The sequence below is a fragment of the Anas platyrhynchos genome, chromosome 3 (assembly GCF_047663525.1).
Source record: "Anas platyrhynchos isolate ZD024472 breed Pekin duck chromosome 3, IASCAAS_PekinDuck_T2T, whole genome shotgun sequence".
In the NCBI taxonomy this organism is placed as follows: domain Eukaryota; kingdom Metazoa; phylum Chordata; class Aves; order Anseriformes; family Anatidae; genus Anas; species Anas platyrhynchos.
This window is the reverse complement of record NC_092589.1, coordinates 35,658,421-35,673,709: the sequence shown is the minus strand read 5'-3', so window position 1 is coordinate 35,673,709 and position 15,289 is coordinate 35,658,421. Positions and strand designations below refer to the sequence as shown.

Genomic DNA, 15,289 nt, shown 5'->3' with positions numbered 1-15,289 from the left:
AAGGGGGGGGGGGGGGGGGGGGGGGGGGGAGGAGGGACGACGACATTACAGGTAGTTGATTTATTTATTGATTTATTGTCGTCATCAAGTTGATGAAAGCTTACCCAGCCAGCTCCTCCTCCAGCCCTGTGGGAGCTCACTGGTCTCCATGGCCAAGTGCTCTTCTGTATCCTAAGGATGAAGGAAAATCGAACTGCACACCTCTCAGGGTACCTGCTGGGTGGTGAGGGGCTGTCTGGGGGGAAGTTAACTATTGCTGAGCTGATATCCAAAGAGCAGCCAGCTGGGATGCCCGCTGACGGTGACATGCTTTGCTGGTTTTCCTTTTGCTCTCCCCAGTTTGCTTGAAGAGCTCTTGGCATATGTAATGTGAAGATCCCTAAGTCGCAGAATGCTTTGCAAGGCACCTGGGAACCCTTGAATTAAATTTGTTTGCTGCAGCTGCTGAAAACGGGGCTGGGTGAGAGCAAAAGTGCTGCTTATTAATTGGTTGGTGCTGTGCTCTTCCAACTCTCCCTGTTCAACAGCTTCCACTGGCTGGCTGGGCATTCCTGTGGGGTTTGCAAGCAGTCTGGGGGAATTTGGTTTCTTAAGTAATGCATGGGGGCTTCCAGCAACACAGACAGGTGCATTTCCATAGGAGCCGATTGTTCCCAGCACCATGGCGCAGGCTGAGTGTCACAGCAGACGCACCAGTTCCAGTAGAATAAGAATTAACCTTAGATTAAAACCTAATAAACAGCCTGACAGCTTGGAGCCACTGACCCAGGCAAAGCACATACGATAGCATTGTGGAGCAAGCTTCTTGTAAAGCCTTTGTTGTGTGTCTTGGTAAATAGGCTGTGATTTCCTGGAGTGCATCAGTCAGGTGGGCTAGGCAGTGGCGTAGTGTCGAGTGCCAATTCCATAGGGAAAACTTCCCCATTGAAGAGCTGCAGGAGCTCACAGATGGCTGTTCTGGGGGTTTGGGAGGTTTTCCCTTTCTTGCTCCAAGGCAACTGCTCCAAATGCCGTCTGTCTTACTTCACTGTAGCCAGCGAACTTAATGAGTCCACAGCCTTGGGTCATTTGGTTGTGGGCTGATCCAGAAGGCTTTGGGGTGATTGCTTGGTCAGCTTTTTTCTTCCCTATGCTCTTGTAGCATGGAAAGGCACTGAGCCACTGCACTCCAACTGAAAATGCTTTTCGTTGCTTGGGGATTCAAAGCAGCCTCCTCAAACCAGATCTTTGCTTAAAAAATAAAAAGCCTTTTAAGTTGCTTGTTTCTCTCTGTGTATTTTATCCCCTCCCAGAGCTCTGCTCTAACATTAAAGAGAAATGAGAAGCCATCTAATACTGCAAGCAGGTTGCATCCTGGAGGAAAGATCTGAGCTGGGCTGGTGGTTACGGTTGCAGGGGATAGTGGCAGAATTACTGTGCACGTAATGAGCTGGAACCCATCTGTGACCTGAGGCTGCAGGAGAAAGAGGAAGGAGAAGGTATTGGTGCAGAAGGGGAGTTTAATCTTCATTGTGCCCCTCGAGGAGACCTGAGGCTGCCGTTTCCCCTGCACCTTCCTGGGTAGACTTGGGCAGAAGAAGGCCAGCTTAACACCTTCCTGTCTTTCCCCTCTGTGGAACCGGCTCAGCCCTACCTGGCAGACAGACCCCTGCGATTTGCACCCAGCCAAGCCCGGACCCATGTGCTAATTTAGCTCACTGGGTTGTCACTTCAGATTAATTCATGTCAGGGAGACTGTCTTTAATGAGAGTGGCCCTACGCGATGCCCGAGTAATTGTGCAGCCGCTCTTTGTTTGTACTTTCATCCCCTCCATGTTGGATAAACATCCCCTGCTGTCCACAAAACTCATCTGGGCTCCTGAGCAGGCTGCCACTCGCCTCATCAGCCAGCCAGAGCAGCGTTAATGAGAGCTGTGGCGGTGGGGAGCCAGGCTCACCGTGAGGGGAGGTGACAGAGAACAGAGCTGTTTGGACATACATAGGACAGGGGCGTTAGCAGGAATTTAATGATTGTGATTAGGGCAGAAGGTTAACTCTGCTGACGGCCATTGCAACCCAGTGGGATCATCTTTACACCGAGGCCCACGGGCTGCAGATCTGTATCTCTTCATTTCTACCTCCAAGTCATTCTTTTGCTCTCCTCGGAGCCCACTTCAGCAGCGTCTGTCAGCTGCTGGCTGCCTGGGGCCTCATCAGTGCACGGAGCCAGCCGCCACTCCAAGGGCGTGCAGGACAGGGCAGGGCAGGGCCGGCCCTCATGCTCTCTCATCACTTACCAAGCAGGGGTTGTGCGACTCGAGAGGGAGGACGAGTAAACCGTACTTGAGGCCATATGCTTCTACATTAAGCATTAGTGCAGAGTTAGCTCACACTACTGTTTCCCCCCCTTCAGGCACCACTGTAGCTTGATGAACCCGTGTAGGTGGCCCTTGATGCATGACAAGCACAACCTGATGAAGCTGGATGCATCTTCCAATGCTTGGTTTGGGTTGGAAGGGCCCTTAAAGATCACCTGCTTCCAACCCCCTGCCATGGGCAGGGACACCTCCCACCAGCCCAGGTTGCCCAAAGCCCCATCCAGCCTGGCCTTGAGCACCTCCAGGGATGGGGCACTCACAGCTGCTCTGGGCAGCCTGTGCCAGGGCCTCACCACCCTCTGAGTAAAGAACTTCTTCCTAATGTCTAATCTAAACCTACCCTCTTTTAGTTTAAAGCCATTACCACTTGTCCTATAACTACATTCCCTGACAGAGTCCCTCCTCAGCTTTCCTGTAGGTCCCCTTTAGGTACTGACTGTAAGGCCACTATATGGTCTCCCCAGATCCTTTGTTTCTTTCTTCAGGGGGGCTTGCCTGAGCGCTACAGAAGAAAGCTCTGCATAAGACAGGCAGGGGTGGCTGAACTCGTTTTACAAACAAACAGGCTAACGTGTTGCTGGCTCCCAGGGGCTGCATGCTGTCTGGGCAGCGCTGCCATCACCAAGGTAACAGAGATGGGGCTGTGAATAGGCCTGTGTCCATAGCCCTCATCCCGAGGCTCCTTATGGCCCTGTGATCCTCGTGGCCCCATCCTGCGTGACCCCCTCTAGTGTTTTCAGGTGGGGGACACTGCAGGAGCCGGGGAGGTGATGCCATGAGGCTTTAGGAGAGCTTAGCTCTCTAGGAGGTTCTTTTAACTCCTTTTCATACTAGAAGATAAGATTAAAGGATGAGGTTGTGGTTGGTAAACTGGGGAGGGTGCCATCGTGCTCTGGATCAAATGTGAGCTGTACAGAGCTCACCCGGTGTTACCTGGAGGATGGAAAGCGCTTGTGATGCTGATTCCTCCAAGAAATCCTCCCCGCTGAGTGAAGCTGAGAGTCTGCTTAACTGGACGGCATGGTTTGATGTGTCAGCGCAAGGCATAGACAGGGCACATGGAAAAGGGAAGTGCAAGCCCCTTTTCCTTTCCTCCTCCCTGCTACAGCATCACTGTCCCAGCCTGAGGAAGAGGAGCGTGGTTTCTCACGAAGAAACAGATAGTGCCCCTGGCTACTTGTTAGCTGCTCCATGGATCAAAAAACTCATGGGGTGTGACAAAAGGCACATCCCGTTACCATTCATTGTGTCACTGGGTATGGTTTGTGCTGGGGCTGTCTCACTGGTGTCAGGACTGGGGACTGCAGTGACTTGGCCTTGCAATGTTTGCCCAGAACTGAATTTCAAAGCAGACCTTCTGTTGTGGGAAGGCTTGTAAGTCACGCCTGCTGGAAAGCTTCTGTAGTCCTCTTTTCTTTTTTGCCTGCCCCGTCTGCTAGTTTGATGTCTGATCACAGGCTGCTGTCGTATGGGACAAAGTCAAATCAACGCAATTTCACCTACCTGCTGAGCTGCCCTCTGTAGCAAGAAGAGGTGGTTTTTCAGCTCTAACTCCCCCGTCTCCCCTGCTGATGCTTTTTTTTTTTTTTTCTTTTTTTCCAACTTTTGTGCAGGCAGTGAGAATAGGCAGATTACATTTGTGCTCTCCAGCCAGTTGCCTTCAGTTATGCTAGTGGCGTACGTGATGCTGCGAGAAGTCAGCCCTGAGGGAGGTGGAAAAGGCTGCAGAAGGAAGCCAGTGTGTCAGGGCAGTGTGTTTAGCAGATGGTTCAAACAGCCATCACGATGCAAAGCCAGGGAAAGCGAGGGGAGGGAGAGGTGACACTGCCTTTTTAGGCTGCAAGAGGAGGAGAGGTTTGGGACGTGGTGGGGTTGAGTGGCAGCCACGCTCTGGAGGAAGGAGAGCTGGCTGATCAATAGCATTTGATGGACAAGCTCTGCTTGAGTCTTAATGAGATTGTTATGAAGGGCCTGGGGAGTAAAGCCATAACTGTACCACAGGCAGCTGGGAGCAGAGAGAGCAGGATCCTGCCTCAGCTGTGTTCTCTCCTGCCTGTAAAGGGGACACAGCATCAGTCACTGCAGCTGACAGCACGCCGAGCCATCCCTCTTTTCACCCCCAGCAATCCGCCTTTTGGGGTGCGTCCACGAGAGCAGCTGCTAAAGCAAGACCCTCTCTACCTGTGCTGGAGGGGAAGGCTCATCCCAGAGGGATGTTAGGAGGGGGTGGGAAGCAAGAAGCTTTTTCCTCATTTCATGTATGTATTCATTACTGGCTAAGTCAGCAACAGCGGAGCTTCCACCCTGTGCCAATGGAGTTTCCAAGAGTTTCCTCCAGGCCCTTCCTCACTGCAGGCGGAGGTGTCTGCCTGGCCATGGTTGTTGTTAGCCCTGTCAGCTGGAGGGTCAGGGTGGCTCCTGCAAGGCTGGCCAGGGATGCTCAACACTGGTCTGAACAGCACAGGTGGGTCAGGTGAGTTCAGTGGAAACACCTGGGAGCAGTGGGATGAGTTTTCCCCTAGGCCTGCCAAATACCTTCCAGTTCTGCTAGTGAGACTTCCCTTGGCCCGCAAACAATGCCTAAGAAATGAATTTGCCTGACTAATTCCGTCTTTTTGCATTCGCACATTGCTCTTCATTATGATTCATGGTTTTCTTGGTCCAGAGATCATTTGCAATCAGGTAATCGGGGACAAAATGGCAATATAAGTGGTGGCAAGTTGATCATGCCTCAGGATTATGCTACCATTTCTCCTCTCGGATTATACCAAGTAAAGTAACCTGCCCACAACAGGGTATAAAAAAGCTTTACAACATGGCTTGCCATTCGAAAGGTATGTTGGAGTTGAGATTTCATTTTAACATTCACTTTTCATAAGAACTGCTCCCAGTGCAATTCAAGCACTTGATTGGGCAAGAGAAAAAGCAGGCTATTGTTTAGCTTTCCTGGTATAAGGAAATAATTAGAACAGTTTTTCCACTCTTAGCTCTGTTTGGAATAGTTACAGTGCCTGAGAACAGTATGAATAATCTTGCTAGAAAGGCTCATATGCTCTTAAAACGCATGTAGTTACAAAATCTCATCTACCTCTAGCTCCTAACACCACTGTTCAGTGCTCATTCAGGGTAAGGAGAATGTGAGAGAAGAGATAATCACATTCACCCAACCAATATACCCCCTCGTATCAGCGTTGCAGGCTTGAGATGTTGTTTTCACACCCTCGTGCTTGTTTGTATCTAGCAGGCTCTTGGCTTCTGTTTTACAAAACTGAGCACAGGATGAAAAATGCTTGCCAGGTCTCAAAGGTAAAAGCAAGTCCTTTGTGTGCATCTCTGATCCACACTCCTTCAGTGGCTTCAAGGGGTACATGCCGGTTATTGAGTCTTTTTGAGAGTCCCTATTGATAGTCTGTGATGTAGCTTCCTCCCATTTACTCTGCTCGTCTGTTGTCAGTAGTCAGTCCATGTTCCTCCTGCTGCTTTGGAGTCTTTTCTTTACACACCTTCCCCTTCCCTATTCCCTCTCCTTATTTTCCACCTCTTCAGTCTATTGTTTCCATCTCCTTTTTTGTTTCCTTTTTCTTTTTTCTTTTTCTTTTTTTCTTTTTTCCTGGCTCTCGCTTCCTAGAGCATGTTGGAGATAAGCAGAGAAAGCGTGTGAAGGGGGAAGGGCTTGGAAAGGAGATGTAATCTCTCCCGTAGCTGGTGACAAACTGGCAGGAGTATGCACTAGGAGGATTTTTTGACCATGCCTCAGAAAGAAACAAAGCCTATGCAGTCTTGCTGCCAGTGCAGGCAGCATGGAGAAACGTGAAGGATTTTTATGGCTCTCCCTGCATATGCTGTGCTGCCTGCCCCTGCTTTACTAGAGGTAAGATTGCAAATGCAGTTGTGTTAGAGGTGGCCCATAGGCACGGGGATGATACTTGCCTGTGTACCTTCTTTATGTGTACCAGACTGGAAAGCCCGGAGTCCCACCCAAAGGCAGCTTCTGCTCCAGTAAGCAATAGCCCCATAGTTTATTATCTGTGGTTTGTAAGGGTGAAGGTGCCCTAACAGTGTGCTCTGACAGAGTCTAAAGGGGGCCTGGGAGGTGGCAATGCCTGTTGGTTGCATGGGTCTCACTTGTAAGGCTCAACCGTATTACAGGCAATATGGCTCAGGGCCCAACTTAACTGAAGCTGGGACAATTTGGGTTGCTTTTACTTCTCAGGCCACACGGACCCCAACACAGGCTCCTTGCACAGACTGGGGAGCGTGTGGCTCTCCCTCCCTTCCCACCGCTCCCCAAATTCAGCTGCTGTTTTACCTCTCTTCTCCTCCAGCACCTGGGCTCCTCAGGACACGCAGCCTTGCAATGCTCCACTCAGGCCATGGCTCATGACGTTGCCAGTCATGCTGTGCCTCGGTTAAGGCTTTCACTTTGTCTCCCTGACAGAGTGAAGATTAGGTCTGCTCTTCTTAGACCGGGGAACATATGCTAATAAAATACATATTGCTTTCTGATCAGCCCCTAATGAAAGACATTATTGAAGAGTGTGGAACAAGCACTTACAGTAATTCATGACAGCACCAATTTGGCTTCTCTGGGAAGCTGTAAACTGCTGCTCTCGGCACCTAATGAGGATGGGCAGCTGATTGCCTGCGTGAAAGAGAGAGAGGCTGTCTCCTGGCTAGGATGGTTCCAGCTGTCCTCTGCAGCTACTGAAGGTCGTGGTTACTTCTCTCTTTGGAGCTAGGGATGTCTCAGCCCAGAAAGGGAGCCTTCTGCTAAGGACGGTCTAGGAAGAAAACCTTCCAAGACTCCTCATTTAGACTGAATAATGGATTTGCTTTGGCCACTCATGCTTGCTTAACCCCAGAGTCTGAACCTGTGTGCTTGACTGATGAACAACGTAGGCATGAATTTCAGTTCACCGGTGTGCTTGTCTAGCAGATGCCAATTTTGTTTGCAGTGTGATTATTTGCTCTAGAAACCTCTAATAAGTATTGGTCATCAAGCAAGGAAACGGAAATGAATCCATGTTTAAATTTATCCTAGAGCTTTAATTGATGCTGTTTATGCTTGACATCATTTCAGTTCAAGGTGGTGATGAATTACTAACCCAGGAACATGTTTCTATCCAATCTAACAGGCACAGGAAGTTTAATGAGAAATTGTAGGGAAATGTCACAGCTACTGTAAGTCTCCATAACCAAACCAAATTTCTCCACTACCCCAAACTCACCTAAATTGCTTTTGCAGATGGCAGCTACCCTGCTGAGGGAGAAGACGTCTTCACTGTGGCTCATAACTTGCAGTCAGATCAGAATCTCCTGTTAGGTGTGTGCTGCTGAAATATGTGTGTGATAACCATTGGGAAGGTAATGACACCACAGTGAAAGATCAGGATACTGTAAAGAAGATCTGGGAGACTGAAAACTACTTGAGTGGGTCGGGTGGGATGAAATGCAGCAGTACAAATGCAAGGTTGTGACCGTGGGACGTGCTAGCAGAGGAATCTGCTACAAGCTGGGAGCTCGTCAGTAGGAAATGATTGACGTGGAGGCATGATGTGGGTGAATGAGCTGATTGCAGGGAGCTGCTGGTGAGAGGCAGGTGTGGGAAAGGGCAAATGCACTCCTACATGAAGCCCGAGGTGCCTCCAGGGAAGGTGGAGTGGAGCAACTGCATGCTGTATGCAGGGCTGGGATACCCAGGGAGTGGGATCGTGCAGTAAAGGATTATAGAGTAGATCAGGGAAAGTGAGAGTGTGTTACAAGAGGAAGCACAGAGTGCTCTGCTTGCTTAGCCTAGCGAAGCAAAGGGTGAAAGGGGATGTGATTGCTGTCTATGAAAACAACAGAGGGTCAAGCAGCAGGGAGGGAAAAGGGCCATTTAAGCTAAAGGACAATACTGTCACAAGATCAACTGGGTGCAAGCTGCCTGTGAATAAATTCAGGCTGGAAATGAGATCATTAGGGCGGTCAGGCCCTGGAACAGCCATCCAGCAGGAGCAGCAGGCCAAACGGGAATGGCTTTTAAGATGGGATGTGATATGTTCATAAAACAAATGAACAGAAGTCCCCTGCGATGCCAGGGGACTGGACTCTGAGCCAGCACTGTACCTCCCCTGCTGCATCCCTGAAGGTGGCCATGCTGCTCCCTTTCCTAAACTCCTGGAAGTTGGGAGGATGTTGCCAGTGCAGAGGGGTTTTATCCCTCTGCCTAAACACGGAGAGCAAGAATCAAATCCATAGTGTCCAAATGTAACGTCAAGAAAAACCCATCTTCCTCTGCTCTGTCCTGTGGTGCCAAGGCGATGTCAAAGACCAGACTCTCAATCCACTGCCATGTGCCAGAGAGTGAATGGGAAGAAGTGGGAGAGAAGGATCAGTGGAAAATCCTGCAGCTTCGTGTCCAGTAGTTGTCTTGTCTCCACCTTCCTCATGCCTCTGTTTTTTGAACATTTTTAATTTCTCTTTTCCCAAGGAATTTGCTATGATATTATTTTCACCCATGGAACTAATCTCCTGGACTCTCCTTCTTTAGCAGTAGCCACTGGAGGATTAAATACCTTAATGCGAGAAGCTCTGTGTGGGGACAACTCTGCTCATTGTCCCAGCCCAACTGCTGTTCATTTCAAGGCAAATGGGGCACCTGCGGGTCTGGCCTTTGGGCAATTTGCTCAGTCTTGGACACTGTAATCATAAATCCTGTCATCACCTTTTCCTTTTTTTTTTTTCTCTTTTTTTTTTCTCCAATCTTGAGAAGCCTGTGGCATCTAAACTCTTTGAAGATACCTCTCTGCAAGGGATCCTGTAGCTCTGGAGGTGCAATTGGTGCAGAAATAGAGGGCAAGGCATGTCTGCTGTAGTAGCATGGTGCTTTGCATTGCAGAGTCCTGCATTCGTCTCAGGAGTTGCCACCAGCACCATAAAAAAGCTCAATCCCTTCCAGTCCCAAGGCAGGGTGTCTGGGAGCATCTTTCCTGGCTGTCACCACTTGAAGACCACAAGTGCTGCTAGTGTCATCGTGTTAAAACCAGTGGTGTGATTGTTCCTGGTGAGGTGCTGTGGAAATGCACAGGGAGTGAAATAAGAGCTGGTGTGAGACTGCCGGGTCACCCCAGCCCACTTTTGTGTCCATCTCCTCTGTCTTCAGCCCATGTGGCTGGGGACGGGAGCCAGGAGTTTCCCCAGCTTCCCATGCCTGCAGTTAGCTGGGGGTGAGAGCATCACTGGGCAGGCGGCCACCCCTTCTGGTTGGTGCTGAACGAAGGAGCACCCAGGGGAACTGGAAGGAGGCAGAGGAAAGAAGGGAGAGAGGGTGAGGGCGTGGAGAAAGGATTTTGAGAGAGGGTGCTGGAGAGCAGAGCTCGTGTGCTGAGCAAGGTTGTTGAAAAACGGGGACAAATAAGGAGAGATCAGCAGGAGTGGAGTGCTGGGAAGCAGGGTGCCCGCCAAGCGGTTCCTTTGCTCTGATCTGCTTGCTGGGGAATCTGCACGATTTTAGTGTACATTTTTCTAGCTGGTGTTTGCAACGATTCCCCGGAGCCCAATGCTGAAACAGGTTTCCTTTCTGATTTCAGTTTCTCCCCTAAACAAGCGTGCAGCTGCTTGGAGTGCAGCAGGCTGTGGGGGCACGTGCATGGCTGCTCGGGTCGCACCGAGTCCCAGCACACATGGGTGACCGTGCTCTTGTGAATCCCTCGTGTGGCTTGCCAGGCAGCAGTGCAACATTAACTATTGATGGATGTGTTTGCTAATATGCCTAGGCTTTATTATATCTGCTAGCTGTTATGTACCTGGCTTAAATGTCATTCAGTCTGAAAAGGACATTCTTTGTTCCTGTAATAAACAGAAAGCCTAGGCGTGGTGGTGTCGTACTTTGGACCTTTCTGCTGAGACGGTGTCCCAGCTGGGAACACAATGTGGTGGCAGAGGTAGTGTGGCACCTCGCTTTTCTCTCTGAGGCTCTTGCTGTGTGTTCCTGGACCATGAGCTGGCTCGGCTGGCCAAGCCCTCTCTGTGGATGACAAACCAGTTCACAGGATAAGTCAGGGACTGGGTAGACAAGGACTGCCGACAGGGTGTGATGGTGAGGAATGAGAACGGGCAGACCTAGTCTGCTGTTCTGGGAGGCTTGAGGCATTAAATACATATGTGAGTGTTTGTGCGTGCTCTCCCTTGGTTGCCAATATTGCTTACAAGTGACAGGGAAAGGGACAGCTTGCATACTGTTTGTGTGAATACATATGCCCCACCTGGGGCTGATTTTGTCTTTTGTAAGGTGTTTCTAGCAAACCCGTGCTGCAAGAGCATTCCCACCTCTGCATCCTGTGTGATATTCACAGCCAGCTGGTGGAAACAGTGTGGGTTTGTTTGTTTTTTCTCTTCCCATCCCCTCCCTCTCATTATTTGAAATGGAAGGAGGTGAAGGCAGAAATGAGGCTGTGCGTTGCGCTGTGCTCTTGTTCTGGCCCTGCTGGCAGCATCCTGAGCCTGGTGATGAATGAGCTTGGTGCGTGAGATCCTCCACAGAGGCTTCAGCATCTCTAATAAGGTGGCCAGCGTTTCACCATCCTCTGTGCCTGCCTCTGCTTTATTAACTGCACCACAGCAGTATTAAGTTGGAGCACTGGGCCAGCGTGACCAGAAGGAGGAAAGAGGCTGCAGAGGGGATAGAGGGAAGAAGATACCAGGGCAGCAAGGTAGAAGAGCAGCAGTGGGAGATGGGAGGAAAGGATTGAAAACGGGTTCCAGCTGGGCTGATGCATGCAGCTCTGCAAAGACCTGCTGCTGGCAGTCAGGGAGGCAAAGGGTGTTTGGGGAGGGGGAGGCAGAGCCAGTCTTTGACCCTAATGTTGCTCTGTACTGGACGTGTACTAGTCACTGCAAGCCCACACCAGCTCTGCGCACACAGGGCGAGTGGCTGGCTGGAGCTTTGTTCTCTCTTGCACTGATTTCATGTCTTTTAAACCATGCTGAGCTCCAGCCTGTTCCCTCTCTCTGCCTTCGCAAAACTTTTTTCCTATGCTGCTGGAGGAGGTATGTCCAGTACACCAGCTGTGCCTTGCCCATTGCCTGGAGATACAAGTCTCACCTGGGAGCAGGACAGTTGCGACCCATGGGGACACAGGTGCAGTTTTTCTTTTCTGATTTACAGCCAAACCTATGTGGCAGCCAGGTATTTATTTGATTAAACCCACGTGTCCCTGCAGATAGACTTCACTGGGGAACCTAGAGCTCTGCAGTCCAGACTGGAGGCTGATTTCTCAGTGTCCTGGATTAGGTGATGTGGGAGAGTACGTGATTTCACTTTGCTCCCAGAGGCTTCAGATACCCAAATTCCACATAACTCCCAGCTGAGGTGGAATTTGCACTGTCTGAACCTCACCCTCAGGCTTCTCTTCGATTCTCCATTTTGTTTCTCTTCTAAAGGTTATGTCTAGACGAGGGAAATGGCTCCTGACCCCCTCCTATTTGCGGGCTGCCTTCCCAGCGCCCAGGCCTCGAGGCAGTCTGCAAGGAGGAGCTGCTGCCAGCCCCCTGGTCCTGCTCTGCACCCCAAAAGCCCCATGTCAGGGCCCCATGCTATACTGCTCCAAACCCCTACTTCTGGCTTGTGTCCCCTCTTCTCCTCCCAGGTAATTGGGGATCTGGTGCTACCGATCCCAGGTGAGATCGGAGCTGCCGAGAGCCAGCTCCACTCTCGCTTGGCAGAGCAGCAGTGCCGCGGGCTGGCAGATGGAAGGGCTGGGCGGTAGGCATGCCAGTTGGATCAGCACCCAGCCTGCGTGCGTGCAGATGGGGCGTTGTTGATGCGAATGGATCCTGACAGTATCCCGGTGCCAAGTTCTTGCTTGGTTCCCTGAGGCACTGCCCTGCTCCTGCCCACTGGGACTGATCCCTGGGAGGGATGGTGATGGAGGAAGGCACCGGAGCAGTTCCCAGTTCTCTGGCCCTTTTTCCAGGGGAGGAGGGTGCCAAAAGCAGTTCCTCAAGCAACTTACACCCTGATCTGTTCAAGGCAGCTACAAAGCTGCTGTGCACTGTAAGAACCACGGGCAACCACAGGGGACCCTGGAGTACCATGGCAGGATCTGTTCAAGCCCTGCCCTTTGCTTGGGAGCTCCATCCACCCAGTTCAAGTGAGGTCTTGGGTCCTGACCATGATGGAAAAGAACGGGGCTCTGGCACTGTGAGCGCTTCAGAGGCAGTCATTGCTTCTCATTTTGAACTCAGAGTCACGTATGGTAGGGCTGGAGGCAAGCAGAGGAGGGATTGCATGTGCTTGCTGTTCCCAGGTGCTCTGTCTGTATCCCTCCCCTGCCCTGCCTTGCTGATGGCCTCCACCCCTGCCATGGCCTTGCTCCATAGTCTTGCCTCACACTCCTAACTGATGGATTTGCTGTAAACCTTCCTCCCTGCAACCCTGCTTCAGTCCCATAACTACAGACTTAATGATGATCCCTGGGCCCAGCTATCAGAAGAAATGCCTTGGCAATTAAACCTGTCAGCCTAGAGGATACATCAGTGGGAGGCTGAGTGACTGGGAAGTGAACATAGGGCCATGGAAAGCCCTACCAGAGGTCTTATTACCAGGACCAGTTCCTGAACAACACAGCAGGACCAAATCTTGCCACAGGGATCTAGGCACTGCACAACAGCAGGCAGGGAACTGTATCTTTACAATGCAATCTTTGTTCTTGTCCTTCCCCCGCCAAGCAAGCATGACTGTAGCAGGGAAGTGTTGCTGACACATAATTCATCATTTTCAGTGGTGGTGATTTTGACAAGGATATTTTTCCCATGGTTTTCTTGAAACATCCTTGCTGCCTTCGTACACCGAACACTGTTCAGCTAGTAAGGTTCAGCTAGCATGGCTCGTCTCCTTCCTCGATGGGCTTTGGAGAAAGAGGGAGCCTGTTCATGACTGCAGAGGATCACTGAATAGAACCTCTCAGGTTTTTAATTTCAGCATCATCGTGACACCGTGTGTTCTCTTTCAATGCAGCTGGCTCAGAGAAGCACCATCCAAACCTTCATTCCTGTGCAGAAGATGGAGAAGGGCCTGCTGCTGGAGCACATCTTGCCCAACCTGAAAGTGCCTCAGAGCTACGAAGTTCGCCTGACGCCCATCACCAGCTTTGGGGCTGGGGACATGGCTGCCCGCATCATCCGGTACATGGAACGTAGGTGTCTCCTCCTCAGCCCTGGCTACGAGATCAGGCCCGAGCCTCTGGCAGTGGGTCAGGCCTAGGGACATGGGCATGTGTACACGTTGTCTCCTGTGACCCTCAGGTGGATCTGTGTGCTGTATAAAGGTTTGATGGCATGGTGCAGCCACACTATGTCACGTTTTGGCTGCTGCCATCAATGCAGAGAACCAGATAGAGACCTCTGAGGATCAATCTCTACTTATTCTTCACTCAGTGGCTCCAACAAATGCTCTGCACTGTGAGCAGGAGAGCACCAAAACCCCAATCCCCAGTCAGGCTGTCCTGCAGTCTCCTGTAGCTCAGTGGTGTATTTTAGAGGATAGCCAGTGGATGCTACATATTAGCCACATGCCCATAAAAGCAAGAGGATTTCAAGAGGCTTCTTTCTTTCCAGATCTGAAAGAATTCAGGTCCTTTCCTAACTAGCAACTAGTAATCCTGTAGCTCTGTCCAACACCCTGAACCTCAGATCATCACGTTGATAGACAGTGACCATGCTTTTTTTCTCCATTATCCCAACAGCTACCTTCTCTCACTGCATTCTCACAACCTTGTGATGTCTTGATTTCCCTCAGGAGACTGGACCTGTATTTTAGCAGAAAGTGTAGAGCCCCTTCCTGCTATGCTTGCCTGATTTCACAGAACCCTCTTGTCCTGGGGAGTCATACCACATCAAGTATCTCTAAGATACTTGTTTCAGACTTCCACAGTGTCTCAAACTACTTTGATGTCCCTCACAGATACTAAGCTTTAGCTGCCAGTGGGTGCTCCAGAAAGAAACTGCTTGGATACCAGAACAGTTCCCCTGTGCAGTCCCATGTTCACCACTTAGGTGGGATTTTCTTCTTCGGATTTGTTGCTGCTTGAATCAGTGAGCCAGCAGCTTGTTCCATCGCCAAGGCAGACACCAAGCACTGCTGTTTTGCAGGGGTGCTGTTAGGAGATTTGTACATCTATGACCTTTCTTGATGTGCTTGTTTTATTTTCAGGCTTTGATTGTAATTTGTGATTTGAGGGAGTACAAGCTGTTGTGACTTGCTGTTTTTCCATTTTCTTTTCCAGCAATCAGCTATCCCAACCCAACAGGTAAGCAACAAGACCTTTGTATTTATGTTCTGAATGTAATGCATGTTAGTCAAGTGCTCCAGCAGATCAGGCAAGCTGGAAAACAGCACTGACTTTGCAAAAATATTTTTCAAAAAAAAAACCAGCATGAAATTTCGTACAGTAATAATGCTTCCAATAAGTAGTGGCTTTTTTTTTTTTTTTTTTTTTTTTGTACCTTGAGTTATTGCAAAGGCATATGCCAGAGACATACTTCCCATTTACACCTGGTATCTCTGTAACTGGGTAGGCTGTGAATTGGAACCCACCTTCCCCCTAGTATTAGCAGTCTGCATCCAGTAAGCAGATTATTCTACGTCCTCCAAAATGTCTGCATTTAATGTCTGTAACCCCCATGTTCTTCTTGATTGGAAAGGGTACTGCTTGACACCTCTGCAGGCTGCTATGGAGCAGTCTCCAGCTCAGATCTGGTTCCTCTTGCAAACTCTTTGAGCCTGGTTCCTATCTTCTTCCCCTCCAGTGTCATCTCTGTTTACTTGCTCATTTACCTTCCAGTCATTCCTGCCAAGGCAGCCTGACATTTAGATGCAGGCCCATCCTTAGTGAGCACCAAGAGCTCCCATTGATTTTGAGAGCAAAATACACAACATCTCCGAATGGTGG

General features: G+C 50.1%; 1 protein-coding gene across 4 annotated transcripts in view; it reads left to right on the top strand.

Annotated features, from left to right (window-relative positions):
- Positions 1-15,289, top strand: part of MDGA1 (MAM domain containing glycosylphosphatidylinositol anchor 1) — a 140,066-nt gene that overhangs the window by 91,714 nt on the left and 33,063 nt on the right. For all 4 annotated transcript variants that reach the window (XM_027454015.3, XM_027454014.3, XM_013108791.5 and 1 more), the window contains exons 11-12: positions 13,357-13,534; positions 14,624-14,647. In XM_027454015.3, the coding sequence (XP_027309816.2) occupies positions 13,357-13,534; positions 14,624-14,647 (202 nt within the window). The remainder of the gene's footprint in view (positions 1-13,356; positions 13,535-14,623; positions 14,648-15,289) is intronic.